Consider the following 17,023-nt stretch of genomic DNA (forward strand, 5'->3'; position numbering starts at 1 on the left):
TCAAAATAACTCAACACACAGCCATTAATGTCTAAACCGCTGGCAACAAAAGTAAGTACACCCCTAAATGAAAATGTCCAAATTGGGCCCAAAGTGTCAATATTTTGTGTGACCACCATTATTTTCCAGCACTGCCTTAACCCTCTTGGGCATGGAGTTCACCAGAGCTTTACAGGTTGCCACTGGAGTCCTCTTTCACTCCTCCATGACGACATCACGGAGCTGGTGGATGTTGGAGACCTTCCGTTTGAGGATGCCCCACAGATGATCAATAGGGTTTAGGTCTAGAGACATGCTTGGCCACTCTATCACCTTTACCCTCAGCTTCTTTAGCAAAGCAGTGGTCGTCTTGGAGGTGTGTTTGGGGTTGTTATAATGTTGGAATACTGCCCTGCGGCCCAGTCTTCGAAGGGAGGGGATCATACTCCTGCTTCAGTATGTCACAGTACATGTTGGCATTCATGGTTCCCTCAATGAACTGTAGCTCCCCAGTGATGGCAGCACTCATGCAGCCTCAGACCATGACACTCCCACCACCATGCTTGACTGTAGGTAAGACACACTTGTCTTTGTACTCCTCATCTGGTTGCCGCCACACACGCTTGACACCATCTGAACCAAATAAGTTTATCTTGGTCTCATCAGACCACAGGACATGGTTCCAGTAATCCATGTCCTTAGTCTGCTTGTCTTCAGCAAACTGTTTGCGGGCTTGCTTGTGCATTATCTTTAGAAGAGGTTTCCTTCTGGGATGACAGCCATGCAGACAAATTTGATGCAGTGTGTGGCGTATGGTCTGAGCACTGACAGGCTGACCCCGCCCCAACACTTCAACCTCTGAAACATAGCTGGCAGCATCATATGTCTATTTCCCAAAGACAACCTCTGGATATGACGCTGAGCATGTGCACTCAACTTCTTTGGCCTGTTCTGAGTGGAACCTGTCCTGTTAAACCGCTGTATGGTCTTGGCCACTGTGCTGCAGCTCCGTTTCAGGGTCTTGGCAACCTTCTTATAGCCTAGGCTATCTTTATGTAGAGCAACAATTATTTTTTTTCAGATCCTCAGAGTTCTTTGCCATCAGGTGCCATGTTGAACTTCCAGCAACCAGTATGAGAGAGTGAGAGCAATAACACCAAATTTAACACACCTGCTCCCCACACCTGAGACCTTGTAATACTAACAAGTCACATGACACCAGGGAGGTAAAATGGCTAATTGGGCCCAATTTGGACATTTTCACTCAGGGGTGTACTCACTTTTGTTGCCAGCGGTTTAGACATTAATGGCTGTGTGTTTAGTTATTTTGAGGTGACAGCAAATTTACACTGTTATACAAGCTGTACACTATTTACAAAAATGTGAGGGGTATACTCACTATTGTGAGATACTGTAAGTACCTGTAATAAATAAGCGAATTAATACACGCTTGTTAACGCTGAGCCTGGTCAATGTATTTGCTAGCACATTTCTCCGCCCAGGTGCAGTGTACAGCTTGTCATTGATATTTGGCTGTGCGCTGCTGTACTCGTGTATAGGGTTGTGCTGTTGTAAAAACGATTACAGGATTATGCAAATAATAGAACCTTTAGGCTCCGTTCACACTACTGTGATGGCAAAGTTGTATAACTTTGCCTGCAACTTGTTTAGACTTTGATGCTATTTAGAAGCCTGTAGAAGGGATAAAATCGCACTCAAGTTGGACCAAAATAGTGCAGGAACCTTTTCTAAAGTTGGAGCGACTTGTGTAGTATCAGTTAAGACAGCTCTCATAGAGAAATATTGAATTTGACATGTCCTGCAACTTGGGGTCTCACAAGTTGGATCCAATGTCGTAGCAGTTTGAACCGAGCCTCACTCAGTACCGATTTTGTGTGTTGACAAAAACAAATTTGTTTTTGTTTCACATATTGAAGGGAAAGGTCCCTGCTGGGAAGATTCTCCATCTCTTTCTGTCCTGGTGACCATTGTCACTGGTGCAGAAAGTGAGGCGAAGTTTAACGTTTTGTGGCTGTCACTAGAACAGAAGGTAAGGGGAAATCTTTCAATGAGGATACATGTTGCAGTGATAACTGTCTAAAAAGGGATGTCCTGCACTGTAGAGGGATTTCTTCTTCCTGCAATGCCACTGGGATAAGAAATGAAGAGAAATCTCTGAGACAGAAAACAACAAAGGTTTGAGGCATTTAATACTGAAAGTGTTCAGCTCAAAGTGTAGAACTTTCAAGGGCTCAGTCTAGTTGCAAAATTTGTTTAAGGGTTTTCTGCCCATGTTTATTCAAAAGAAACAATGTTTCTTTACATCAGGGTTTCCCACGCAGGGGCTCCAACAACAGACAAAATAACAAAAACCCTTGTAGATGCCTTGCTACAGTATTTGGGTTCTCATTCATCGGCCTGGTCAGTACAAAGACCCACACACTTGCTGCTCCCTCACAGCACCATGTTCTCCTGGAGAGAGCAGAGGCTTGAGCCTAAGTTAGCATCCAAAAATGGTGGCCTGACTACTGTTTAACTGTCGACAAAGTCTCTGGGCTAAAGGTCCCTGACCAAGACATCAAGATCTGGGAAAACCAAAGTGTTTTTTCTTAATTGTACATCACGGGACACAGAGGAAAAAAGTAGATGCTATTTTTCTGCAGTGCAAAAAAAAAAATGTTACAACATGCAGCACTTATGCCCTGTACACACGGTCGGACTTTGTTCGGACATTCCGACAACAAAATCCTAGGATTTTTTCCGACGGATGTTGGCTCAAACTTGTCTTGCATACACACGGTCACACAAAGTTGTCGGAAAATCCGATCGTTCTAAACGCGATGACGTAAAACACGTACCTCGGGACTATAAACGGGGCAGTGGCCAATAGCTTTCATCTCTTAATTTATTCTGAGCATGCGTGGCACTTTGTCCGTCAGATTTGTGTACACACGATCGGAATTTCCGACAACGGATTTTGTTGTCGGAAAATTTTATATCCTGCTCTCAAACTTTGTGTGTGGGAAAATCCGATGGAAAATGTGTGATGGAGCCTACAATGTGTGATGGAATTTCCGACAACAAGGTCCTATCACACATTTTCCGTCAGAAAATCCGACCGTGTGTACGGGGCAATAGAATTACGGAGACGTCTACAGCAGCATCAAAGTGTCCCAAACTGGATGTGCATTCCCATACAGATCTATTGGGGTGCAAAGGAGATGCAAGAGGGCCCTTAAAAGTGCAGCAGATTAAATAATTTATTTAGTAAAAATTGTAATTTGCATATTTACTAATAAATTATTCAATCTGCTGCATTTAGACGCGCCCTCTTGGGTCTCCTTTACATTACTATAAATATTCCTTCTATGTGGCCCATCTCCATCCTCCCCTTTTCCTCCAAACTCCTGGTCTACAACCGAGTGACCACCTCATTAAAAATAATCTTCTTGATCCCCTTCCGTCTGGATTTTGCCTTCAACACTCCAAAAAACCTGCTCTCCTAAAACTCACAAATGATTTGCTAACAGCTAATTGTAATGGACATTTTTCTGTTCTCCTACTTCTGGATCTTTAGGATACCTTTGATACGGTTGACCACCTTCTCCTCCTCCTCAAAAAATGTTCCTCTTTGGTCTCTGTGCATGTGCTCTTTCTGGTTCTCATCCTACCTATCCCACTGCACATTCAGTGTCACATAAAAGTCTACGTCCTCCTCTTCTCTTCCTTTCTCTGTCTGGGTCCCCCAAGCTTCTGTTCTTGGACCTCTTCTATTTTCAATCTACACCTCCTCTTTGGGTTAGTTGATTGCCTCACATCCAATTGCTGTCCAAAACTTGCTGCCTCAACCTCTGCAACATCTCCAAAATATGCCCCTTCCTAACCAATGGCACCACAAAGCTCCTAGTTCAGTCCCTGGTCATCTCTCATCTAAACTACTGCAATCCCCTCTTCATTGGCTTACCTTTACATAGGCTATCCCCTCTTCAGTCCATCATGAATGCTGCTGCCAGATTCATCCACCTTACAGACTGTTTAGTGTCTCCTATCCCTCTCTGCCAATCACCCAACGAATAAAATTCAAGATACTAACAATAACTTGCAAAACCATCCACAACTCGGCCCCCAGCTACATGATTAAGCTAGTTTCGAAATATCAACCTAATCATTCTTTTCGGCCCTTACAAGACCTCCTGCTCTCTATCTCCCTTGTCACCTCATCGCCTCCAGGACTTCTCCAGAGCCTCTCCCATCGTATGGAACTCCCTACCCCAATCTGTTCGACTATCTCCTACTCTGTCCACTTTAAGGACCCGTTCACACGGACGGACCGTTCAGGTCCACCTGTGATTTTTTTTTTTTTTTAGGTGGACCTGAACGGATGCTCCATGCAGATCTATGGAGCGACGGATGTCAGCAGTGACCATGTGCGCTGACATCTGATTCGATCAACTAAAATCAGACGTATGGCGATACGTTCCCATTCGTCCTGGCGGATCGGATGAGATCTGATGAAAACGGACATGCTGTCCGTTTTCGTCCGATCCCTCTATAGGAATCAGCGGTGCTCTGACGGGCCCCTCCCCGCTCAGTGAGCAGAGACGGACCTGTCATCTGCCGGCTCAGCAGAGATCAACAGAGAGATCTCCTGCTGAGCTGGCGGACTCTGTTGAGCGGATCCGCCTCATGTGAATGAGGCCTTAGGCGATCCCTAAAAACCCTTCTCTTCAGAGAGTTCTATTCTGCCCCCACCTAACAACTGTACTTTTATTTTCTCCATCAGCTTATCCCCAACATCTATTACCTTTTGTATCACTTGACCCTCCCTCCTAGATTGTAAGCTCTAATAAGCAGGGCCCTCTGATTCCTCCTGTATTGAATTATATTGTAACTGTACTGTCTGCACTAACGTAACATACTGCGCAAACTGTTGGTATTATATAAAAGCTGTAAAATAATAATAATCTGTTGAGGAGTTGCACGGAGCCCTTTGAAGCCAAGCTACTATACCTTATTTGGCATTATGAACTATTCAGCTAGGACTTCACCACTCTAGAGACTCCTGGCTTGTTTCTTTGTGCTATAATGGATTTGTATCTATGGGCATGCACAACCTGCTTCACATAGGTCAAAAAGGAGGTCAACTGCAGATATTAATGGGGAGAACATACTTAAAGTGGAACTTTACTCAGAAAATTAAGTCCTGATAGGCTGACCCCTTTTGCAGGTATAGCTATGTAAAACATTAGGCTCTATTCACACCTAGGTGATTTGAATCGGGGGCGGAATTGCTACAGTTCCAGAATCGTGGCAAAACGGGAGATGCGTAAATGGGTGCTATTTTGCCACAATAAATTGCGTTGCAATCGCTGCAAAATTGCAATGTCTGAAGCATGTCGCTCAAAAATCAGCAGGAGCTTCTTTTGGGCGGCAGCCTTGTGTGATGCTGCGATTGATCGCATGGCAAAATTGCACCACCATTGGGCTGTCGTTAAGAAGTAATGGCATCGCAAACATGTCTACCGTTTTGCCACGATTTGGAATTGCGCGATTCCGCTCATGCTTCAAATTGCCTAGGTGTGAATGGAGCCTTAAAAATAAGTGTCTATACTGTTTAAAATCCATTAATACACGGTCTCATCCTGCTCTGCACATGCTCAGTTGCTCTTTATTTTTAGGCACTGACAAATTTGTAGAGGTCGATCTGCTGACAACCTTAAAGAGGAAGTAAACCCTGATGCTCCCTGCAAATAAAAGCATAATAGGCTAGTATGCATCGCATACTCGTCCATTATGTGACACTCGCCTGCAAACGAATCCATCGCTGTCCCGTGTGCAGGCTGCGTCCATCTTCGCCCCTCTTTCTTCTGGGGCCCGTGGACTCTGGCTCTGTGACTGGCCAGAGCCGCGTGATGTCACTCCCGCGTGCATGCATGCGGGAGTCGTTAGTAACGGCACACGCTAGGGGAAGAAACGGCACAGAGGTACGTTTCTTCACAGCGCATGCGCTGATTACATCATCGGCGCACTACAAGTGAAATATCACCTAAACGACACACATTTAGGAGATATTTCCACTACCTATAGGTAAGCCTTATTCTAGGCTTACCTATATTTAAAAGTCACTAGGGAGAGTTTACAACTACTTTAAAGCGGAATTAAATCCACCTACCCTTTACAGCTAAGGAAACTGCTTCTGTTTGATCTGCAACTGCCATGGTGCTGCACATGTAATCAGTTATGACACCAGACATTTGATGGTTGGACAGTTTAGTTGAGGAAGCAAGCAGATGTGACAGTTACATTTCTAGCATTCCAGGAATTTAACTGTTTTTTGAAACTGTTAAAGCTGATGTAAACCCTCTCCTATAATCAGTGAAGTGAATAGCCTCAGATGATACACAGAGATGAAACAAATCTCCCTACATAGGTTTTACTTGTTTTTCTGCTGTCTTCCCCTTTCTACACCCTTTGAAAAGTGCAGATCCTGTTACAAATCTATCTTCCTCTTTCAGCAGCACATAGGGGTAGGTGTGGAGTCTGCACTTACACTGTGTGAGGTCTGATTGGAGGAAAGGAACACACCCCCTCCACAGGCAGAGGAATGAAGGAACATGCAGAACTGTATTCTGATTAGACAAGCTCCCTGCTAATCTTCTTCACGACACAAATTTTGAGCTCATGTGTTGGAGAACTTGTCAGAAGTGACATATGCTGATAACAGAGGAACGAAGCACCAGAGAGAAACCACACTTAGAGTTGTGGAGAGAGATAAGTAAACACTACAGATATACAGTATCTCACAAAAGTGAGCACACCCCTCACATTTTTGTAAATATTTTCTTCTATCTTTTCATGTGACAACACTGAAGAAATTACATTTTGCTACAATGTAAAGTAGTGAGTGTACAGCTTGTATAACAGTGTAAATTTGCTGTCGCCTCAAAATAAAGCAACACATAGCCATTAATGTCTAGACTGCTGGCAACAAAAGTGAGTACACCCCTAAGTGAAAATGTACAAATTGTGCCCAATTAGCCATTTTCCCTCCCCGGTGTCATGTGACTCATTAGTGTTACAAGGTCTCAGGTGTGAATGGGGAGCAGGTGTGTTATATTTGGTGTTATCGCTCTCACTCTCATACTGGTCACTGGAAGTTCAACATGGCACCTCATGGCAAAGAAGTCCCTGAGGATCTGAAAAAAAGAATTGTTGCTCTACATAAAGATGGCCAAGGTTATAAGAAGATTGCCAAGCCCCTGAAACTGAGCTGCAGCACGGTGGCCAAGACCATACAGTGGTTTAACAGGACAGGTTCCTCTCAGAACAGGCCTCGCCATGGTCGACCAAAGAAGTTGAGTGTACATGCTCAGCGTCATATCCAGAGGTTGTCTTTGGGAAATAGAGGTTTGAGTGCTGCCAGCATTGCTGCAGAGATTAACCACTTGCCGACCGCCTAACGCACATATACGGCGGCAGAATGGCACGGGCAGGCAGAATCACGTACCCGTACGTGATCTGCCTCCCGCGGGCGGGGGGTCCAATCGGACCCCCCCCCCGGTGCCAGCGGCGGTCGGCATTTGACTGGGAGCGTCGGGAGGCGAGGGGGAGACCATCCGATCGTGGCCCCCCCCTCGCGATCGCTCCCAGCCAATCGGAATCCTCCCCTGCCTGTGTGTAGTTTCACACAGGCAGAGGATGTGATGTCATCTCTCCTCGGCTCGGCAGTTTCCGTTCCAGCGCCGAGGAGAGAAGACATGTAAGTGCACCAACACACACACAGTAGAACATACCAGGCATACTTTACACCCCCGATCCCCCCCCGATCGCCCCCCGATCCCCCCCCGATCACCCCCCCCCCCTGTCACAAACTGACAGCAAGCAGTATTTTTTTTTTTTTTTTTCTGATTACTGCATGGTGTCAGTTTGTGACAGTTACAGTGTTAGGGCAGTGAGTATTACCCCCCTTTAGGTCTAGGATACCCCCCTAACCCCTAATAAAGTTTTAACCCCTTGATCACCCCCTGTCACCAGTGTCACTAAGCGATCATTTTTCTGATCGCTGTATTAGTGTCGCTGGTGACGCTAGTTAGGGAGGTAAATATTTAGGTTCGCCGTCAGCGTTTTATAGCGACAGGGACCCCCATATACTATCTAATAAATGTTTTAACCCCTTGATTGCCCCCTAGTTAACCCTTTCACCACTGATCACCGTATAACCGTTACGGGTGACGCTGGTTAGTTCGTTTATTTTTTATAGTGTCAGGGCACCCGCCGTTTATTACCGAATAAAGGTTTAGCCCCCTGATCACCCGGCGGTGATATGCGTCGCCCCAGGCAGCGTCAGATTAGCGCCAGTACCGCTAACACCCACGCACGCAGCATACGCCTCCCTTAGTGGTATAGTATCTGTACGGATCAATATCTGATCCGATCAGATCTATACTAGTGTCCCCAGCAGTTTAGGGTTCCCAAAAACGCAGTGTTAGCGGGATCAGCCCAGATACCCACTAGCACCTGCGTTTTTCCCCTCTGCCCGGCCCAGCCCACCCAAGTGCAGTATCGATCGATCACTGTCACTTACAAAACACTAAACGCATAACTGCAGCGTTCACAGAGTCAGGCCTGATCCCTGCGATCGCTAACAGTTTTTTTGGTAGCGTTTTGGTGAACTGACAAGCACCAGCCCCAGGCAGCGTCAGGTTAGCGCCAGTACCGCTAACACCCACGCACGCACCGTACACCTCCCTTAGTGGTATAGTATCTGAACGGATCAATATCTGATCCGATCAGATCTATACTAGCGTCCCCAGCAGTTTAGGGTTCCCACAAACGCAGTGTTAGCGGGATCAGCCCAGATACCTGCTAGCACCTGCGTTTTGCCCCTCCGCCCGGCCCAGCCCACCCAAGTGCAGTATCGATCGAACACTGACACTTACAAAACACTAAACGCATAACTGCAGCGTTCGCAGAGTCAGGCCTGATCCCTGCGATCGCAACAGTTTTTTTGGTAGCGTTTTGGTGAACTGGCAAGCACCAGCGGCCTAGTACACCCCGGTCGTAGTCAAACCAGCACTGCAGTAACACTTGGTGACGTGGCGAGTCCCATAAGTGCAGTTCAAGCTGGTGAGGTGGCAAGCACAAGTAGTGTCCCGCTGCCACCAAAAAGACAAACACAGGCCCGTCGTGCCCATAATGCCCTTCCTGCTGCATTCGCCAATCCTAATTGGGAACCCACCGCTTCTGCAGCGCCCGTACTTCCCCCATTCACATCCCCAACCAAATGCAGTCGGCTGCATGAGAGGCATTTTCTTTATGTCCTCCCGAGTACCCCTACCCAGCCAACCCCCCCAAAAAAAATGTCGTGTCTGCAGCAAGCGCGGATATAGGCGTGACACCCTCTATTATTGTCCCTCCTGTCCTGACAATACTGGTCTTTGCATTGGTGAATGTTTTGAACGCTACCATTCACTAGTTGAGTATTAGCGTAGGGTACAGCATTGCACAGACTAGGCACACTTTCACAGGGTCTCCCAAGATGCCATCGCATTTTAAGAGACCCGAACCTGGAACCGGTTACAGTTATAAAAGTTAGTTACAAAAAAAAGTGTAAAAAAAAAAACACATACAAAAATATAAAATAAAAAAAAAATAGTTGTCGTTTTATTGTTCTCTCTCTCTCTATTCTCTCTCTATTGTTCTGCTCTTTTTTACTGTATTCTATTCTGCAATGTTTTATTGTTATGTTTTATCATGTTTGCTTTTCAGATATGCAATTTTTTATACCTTACCGTTTACTGTGCTTTATTGTTAACCATTTTTTTGTCTTCAGGTACGTCATTCACGACTTTGAGTGGTTATACCAGAATGATGCCTGCAGGTTTAGGTATCATCTTGGTATCATTCTTTTCAGCCAGCGATCGGCTTTCATGTAAAAGCAATCCTAGCAGCTAATTAGCCTCTAGACTGCTTTTACAAGCAGTGGGAGGGAATCCCCCCCCCCCCAACGTCTTCCGTGTTTTTCTCTGGCTCTCCTGTCTCAACAGGGAACCTGAGAATGCAGCCGGTGATTCAGCCAGCTGACCATAGAGCTGATCAGAGACCAGAGTGGCTCCAAACATCTCTATGGCCTAAGAAACCGGAAGCTACGAGCATTTTATGACTTAGATTTCGCCGGATGTAAACAGCGCCATTGGGAAATTGGGAAAGCATTTTATCACACCGATCTTGGTGTGGTCAGATGCTTTGAGGGCAGAGGAGAAATCTAGGGTCTAATAGACCCCAATTTTTGCAAAAAAGAGTACCTGTCACTACCTATTGCTATGATAGGGGATATTTACATTCCCTGAGATAACAATAAAAATGATTTAAAAAAAAAAAAAATGAAAGGAACAGTTTAAAAATAAGATAAAAAAATAATAATAATAAAGAAAAAAAAAAAAAAAAAAAAAAAAAAAAAAGCACCCCTGTCCCCCCTGCTCTCGCGCTAAGGCGAACGCAAGCGTCGGTCTGGCGTCAAATGTAAACAGCAATTGCACCATGCATGTGAGGTATCACCGCGAACGTCAGATCGAGGGCAGTAGTTTTAGCAGTAGACCTCCTCTGTAAATCTAAAGTGGTAACCTGTAAAGGCTTTTAAAGACTTTTAAAAATGTATTTAGTTTGTCGCCACTGCACGTTTGTGCGCAATTTTAAAGCATGTCATGTTTGGTATCCATGTACTCGGCCTAAGATCATCTTTTTTATTTCATCAAACATTTGGGCAATATAGTGTGTTTTAGTGCATTAAAATTTAAAAAAGTGTGTTTTTTCCCCAAAAAATGCGTTTGAAAAATCGCTGCGCAAATACTGTGTGAAAAAAAAAATGAAACACCCACCATTTTAATCTGTAGGGCATTTGCTTTAAAAAAATATATAATGTTTGGGGGTTCAAAGTAATTTTCTTGAAAAAAAAAAAAATTTTTTTATGTAATCAAAAAGTGTCAGAAAGGGCTTTGTCTTCAAGTGGTTAGAAGAGTGGGTGATGTGTGACATAAGCTTCTAGATGTTGTGCATAAAATGCTAGGACAGTTCAAAACCCCCCCAAATGACCCCATTTTGGAAAGTAGACACCCCAAGCTATTTGCTGAGAGGCATGTCGAGTCCATGGAATATTTTATATTGTGACACAAGTTGCGGGAAAGAGACAATTTTTTATTTTTTTTATTTTTTTTTGCGCAAAGTTGTCACTAAATGATATATTGCTCAAACATGCCATGGGAATATGTGAAATTACACCCCAAAATACATTCTGTTGCTTCTCCTGAGTACAGGGATACCACATGTGTGAGACTTTTTGGGAGCCTAGCCGCGTACGGGACCCCGAAAACCAAGCACCGCCTTCAGGCTTTCTAAGGCCGTAAATTTTTGATTTCACTCTTCACTGCCTATCACAGTTTCGGAGGCCATGGAATGCCCAGGTGGCAAAAAAACCCCCCAAATGACCCCATTTTGAAAAGTAGACACCCCAAGCTATTTGATGAGAGGTATAGTGAGTATTTTGCAGACCTCACTTTTTGTCACAAAGTTTTGAAAATTGAAAAAAGAAAAAAAAATTTTTTTTTCTCGTCTTTCTTTACTTTCAAAAACAAATGAGAGCTGCAAAATACTCACCATGCCTCTCAGCAAATAGCTTGGGGTGTCTACTTTCCAAAATGGGGTCATTTGGGGGGGGTTTGTGCCACCTGGGCATTCCATGGCCTCCGAAACTGTGATAGGTAGTGAGGAGTAAAATCAAAAATGTACGCCCTTAGAAATCCTGAAGGCAGTGATTGGTTTTCGGGGCCCCGTACGCGGCTAGGCTCTCAAAAAGTCCCACACATGTGGTACCCCCATACTCAGGAGAAGCAGCTAAATGTATTTTGGGGTGCAATTCCACATATGCCCATGGCCTGTGTGAGCAATATATCATTTAGTGACAACTTTGTGCAAAAAAAAAAAAAAAAATTTGTCACTTTCCCGCAACTTGTGTCAAAATATAAAACATTCCATGGACTCAACATGCCTCAAAGCAAATAGCTTGGGGTGTCTACTTTCCAAAATGGGGTCATTTGGGGGGGGGGGTTTGTGCCATCTGGGCATTTTATGGCCTTCAAAACTGTGATAGGTAGTGAGGAGTAAAATCAAAAATGTACGCCCTTAGAAATCCTGAAGGCAGTGATTGGTTTTCGGGGCCCCGTACGCGGCTAGGCTCCCAAAAAGTCCCACACATGTGGTATCCCCGTACTCAGGAGAAGCAGCTAAATGTATTTTGGGGTGCAATTCCACATATGCCCATGGCCTGTGTGAGCAATATATCATTTAGTGACAACTTTTTGTAATTTTTTTGTTTTTTGTTTTGTCATTATTCTATCACTTGGGACAAAAAAAATGAATATTCAATGGGTTCAACATGCCTCTCAGCAAATTCCTTGGGGTGTCTACTTTCCAAAATGGGGTCATTTGTGGGGGTTTTGTACTGCCCTGCCATTTTAGCACCTCAAGAAATGACATAGGCAGTCATAAATTAAAGGCTGTGTAAATTCCAGAAAATGTACCCTAGTTTGTAGGCGCTATAACTTTTGCGCAAACCAATAAATATACACTTATTGACATTTTTTCTACCAAAGACATGTGGCCGAATACATTTTGGCCTAAATGTATGACTAAAATTGAGTTTATTGGATTTTTTTTAGAACAAAAAGTAGAAAATATCATTTTTTTTCAAAATTTTCGGTCTTTTTCCGTGTATAGCGCAAAAAATAAAAACGGCAGAGGTGATCAAATACCATCAAAAGAAAGCTCTATTTGTGGGAAGAAAAGGACGCAAATTTTGTTTGGGTACAGCATTGCATGACCGCGCAATTAGCAGTTAAAGCGACGCAGTGCCGAATTGTAAAAAGTGCTCTGGTCAGGAAGGGGGTAAAACCTTCCGGGGCTGAAGTGGTTAAAGGGGTGGGGTCAGCCTGTAGTGCTCAGACCATACACCGCACGCTGCATCAAATTGGTCTGCATGGCTGTCGTCCCAGAAGGAAACCTCTTCTAAAGATGATGCACAAGAAAGCCCACAAACAGTTTGCTGAAGACAAGCAGACTAAGGACATGGATTACTGGAACCATGTCCTGTGGTCTGATGAGACCAAGATAAATGTATTTGGTTCAGATGATGTCAAGCGTGTGCGGCGGCAACCAGGTGAGGAGTACAAAGACAAGTGTGTCTTTCCTACAGTCAAGCATGGTGGTGGGAGTGTCATGGTCTGGGACTGCATGAGTGATTCCGCCACTGGGGAACTACAGTTCATTAAGGGAACCATTAAAGCCAACATGTACTGTGAATACTGAAGCAGAGCATGATCCTCTCCCTTCGGAGACTGGGCCGCAGGGCAGTATTCCAACATTATAACAACCCCAAACACACCTCCAGGACGACCATTGCCTTGCTAAAGAAGCTGAGGGTAAAGGTCATGGACTGGCCAAGTATATCTCCAGACCTAAACCCTATTGAGCATCCGTGGAGCATCCTCAAACAGAAGGTGGAGGAGCACAAGGTCTCTAACATCCACCAGCTCTGTGATGTCATCATGGAGGAGTGGAAGAGGACTCCAGTGACAACCTGTGAAGCTCTGGTGAACTCCATGCCCAAGAGGGTTAAGGCAGTGCTGGAAAATAATGGTGGCCACACAAAATATTGACACTTTGGGCCCAATTTGGACATTTTCACTTAGGGGTGTACTCACTTTTGTTGCCAGCGATTTAGACATTAATGGCTGTGTGTTGAGTTATTTTGAGGGGACAGAAAATTTACACTGTTATACAAGCTGTACACTCACTACTTTACATTGTAGCAAAGTGTCATTTCTTCAGTGTTGTCACATGAAAAGATAGAATAAAATATTTACAAAAATGTGAGGGGTGTACTCACTTTTGTGAGATACTGTGTGCTTAGTTCAAATTTCATGAATGGTGTTTACAACCACTTTAACCCTTATCACCACGAGGTCCGTACGTCGTATGGACCTAACAGCGAGGGGTTATCTGGGTATCTGTTTATGCGGTGCAACCTCGTTTATTGCGTTTGTTTGCCCTAGAATTCACGTTAGTGTTTTTTACTGAAATTTTGTGTTTCCTAGACCTTTGCGGTAATATTGCCTGCCATCTTCAGGCCTAAAATGTTTTTTTTTAACGTGTGCAAAAAAGAAAAAAAAAAAAACATGCAAAAACGGCTCTGGCAGTGAAAGGGTTAAATCGATGGGTTTAGTTTGGCTTTCTGATTTACTGCTGCTCAGGGGCTCTGGGCTTCAGCAAAATGGCAGCCTCCAGCAAGAAGAAACAGGAGCAATGCTGGGGGAAATTTACAGCACACACTAATTTTGGTAGCATAATTATTAATGTGGAATTAACAATATTTTTTATCAAGTTGGTACGGGTAAAGTTCTACCTAGAGTAGCTGTGCAACCAATCAGCTTTTATCTTCAGCTTGTTCGATTAGACAATGAAAATGAAAGGTAAAAGCTGATTGGTTGCACAGCTGCACCAGATTTTGATGGTCCCATTTTTAGATAATTCCCCCCAATGAATTCTGAATAATAGGGTGATGTCATCAATACCGACCTCAATGGTGGTGTTGGTAGTAGAATAGGTGCGATACCTGTAGGTGACTAGCAAAGTGCTCCATAATAATGAGCTATGGCCCTGGGTAGAAATGCCCCCCTATGGATATAGCCACATGATGGAGGTATTTTCAGACAGTGGCAGAACACCCTCCTACTGCAATACACATGGACCTCTAGGTGTATACATTCTAGTAACAAAACTGCACCCAGCGTATGTGTGAACACCCGGAATTCCCTAATAAGGTGACGTCAAATAACCAGCGGCCACGACCTCCTGTTTGCGTCACGCAGGTGTACCCTCACGACACGCCCTCTACAAAACCAGCGTAAATCTCTAGGCTCCGCCCACTATACCTGTCACGCTCCTGCATCACCCGGCGACAGTGTGGGCGTGTACTTCACGGGAAGGGGCGTGGTTAGGAGAAGGAGGAAGCCGGACGGGCAGTGATTGGTGGATTGTGGAGGAAGGTGTCGTCACGGTGTGAGGTTCCCGGAAGTGTCGTGTGTAAGTGAGAGCAGTGAGACAGGAGAGTGAGCGGAGGAGGCTGTGCTCAGCTGACTGCTTAGCGGATAGAGCGCTCTCTTCTCTGTATAGGACTGCTGTGTGAGCCGGACTTACCCTTCCAGAGCCGCCGTCACAACGACACTGCTCCCCTGCCCGCAGACATGACCACCCGCTCAGAGAGGGAGAAGGCCCAGAAGCTGAATGAGCAGCACCAGGCCATACTGTCTCGTATGCTGAGGGAGGAGGACAACAAGTACTGTGCTGACTGCGAGGCCAAGGGTAAGGTACTGAGGGGAGCTCTGCTATAAATCACCAACTCACACCCCACAGCCTTCATTCATGGCTACAGCACTCTGGATCTGCTTGGTTGGTGTGCAGCTCTGACAGTTCTTCTTTCAGATCGGAATTCTGTACTGTACTGGAAGTTTCCTTAGGGTCACTCCCTACGTGCGTTGCAATCTGACCAGTCAGCGTTAGATTTACCAGAACTATGTGATATGAGGACCTACCTGAATGATCCAATTAGGCAGCACCTTACACTACTGAGGACCTACCTGAATGATCCAATCAGGCAGGCCCTTGAACAGCTGGGGACCTACCTACCTGAGTGATCCAGTCAGGCAGGACCTTGCACTGCTGAGGACCTACCTGAATGATCCAATCAGGCAGGACCTTGCACTGCTGAGGACCTACTTACCTGAATGATCCAATCAGGTAGGCCCTTGCACTACGTAGTTGTTGATAGATCTAAAGGAGATTGTACCATCAGATTGAAAGGTATGTGTGTATGTTATGGTGCGACAAAACCTGAACGATGTCCAATTCAACAGTATGATTGAATTGTCATTGATAGAGTGAGATTAAAATGTTGTGGCTGAGCAGCAAGTGACCGTGATGGAATCGATCAATCCAACAGTTGGATGTGGCAGGAAAATAAATTAATTGTACAGGGTTGATTATTGGTATTTTTGTGCGCTTGTGAATCATGATCAAGCTACATGTAAGAGTACCAAAAACGCAAATGATCAACCCGTATGACTGGTTGTTTTTTAATCAGACATCGACATGTCTTATCACACCGTGTATGGCCACCACTAGAGGTTCTCCATACCTACCTGATGGACATGAAAGATATGTATGGCTATGACACAGCTAATTGCCTACTGCATACATGGGATGTTTTGGTTTAGTCAGCCCGTTATTAGCCTTAGTGATTAATTCTGGGATTGCTCATTACACTTCTCATTGTTATTTCCTCTTTAACCTGCAGTTGTCTGTAATATAAATAGTACGTAATCATTTTTATTGCAACAAACTCATGTTTTGTATAATACAGCTAGCTGGATTTAACACCTAAACTGTTGAAACAGTTACATTTTTAAGGGGATCTGTAATAAAGACCAGTCGCTGTGGCGCTCTCTTCTTGTGCAGGGTGACTGGTCTTGTCTCCGCCTCCTCCTGTAGTTGTCTTCAGACAGCCTGTGGTAGGTGAGCCTGTTGGACTCCATCTACAGCTCTGCCCTGTGCACAGGCTATATATATATATAGCACAGTGATGTCAATACTACATGTACAAGGTGATAATTGGGTTTGCAATGACATTTGGCGCACACAAAGTGGGTTTATATTTGTCGTGGCTGCTGTGGAATATATTTAAGTGGAAGGTTTGTGCCCAGATTTCAGCTTTAAAGCTGATCTCTGTGTATTAACCAGAATATAAATGGTTTAATGCTTGTTAAAGAGGTAATAAATCCAAAAATAAAAATGTAATGTATTATAGCTTACCAGTCCTTGGATGTGGTGTCTGCATTCGTTTTTCTTTTTGGGGCTTTTTTTTCCTTTATTTTCACTTTGGTGATCTGGCCAGTAATACACAGTGTGGTTGATTTTACTAAAACTGGAGAGTACA

The 17,023-nt window shown here is 44.6% G+C and overlaps 1 protein-coding gene across 3 annotated transcripts in view; it reads left to right on the forward strand.

The window, feature by feature from the left end:
* The first annotated feature begins 15,049 nt into the window (after positions 1-15,049).
* Positions 15,050-17,023, forward strand: part of SMAP1 (small ArfGAP 1) — a 457,172-nt gene continuing 455,198 nt past the window's right edge. For 2 of the 3 annotated variants that reach the window (XM_073626752.1, XM_073626755.1), the window contains exon 1: positions 15,050-15,393. In XM_073626752.1, the coding sequence (XP_073482853.1) occupies positions 15,276-15,393 (118 nt within the window). In that variant the 5' untranslated portion in view covers positions 15,050-15,275. The remainder of the gene's footprint in view (positions 15,394-17,023) is intronic. The other variant, XM_073626753.1, reaches the window with a different exon arrangement.

This window comes from Aquarana catesbeiana, linkage group LG04 (assembly GCF_042186555.1).
Source record: "Aquarana catesbeiana isolate 2022-GZ linkage group LG04, ASM4218655v1, whole genome shotgun sequence".
NCBI classification, from domain to species: domain Eukaryota; kingdom Metazoa; phylum Chordata; class Amphibia; order Anura; family Ranidae; genus Aquarana; species Aquarana catesbeiana.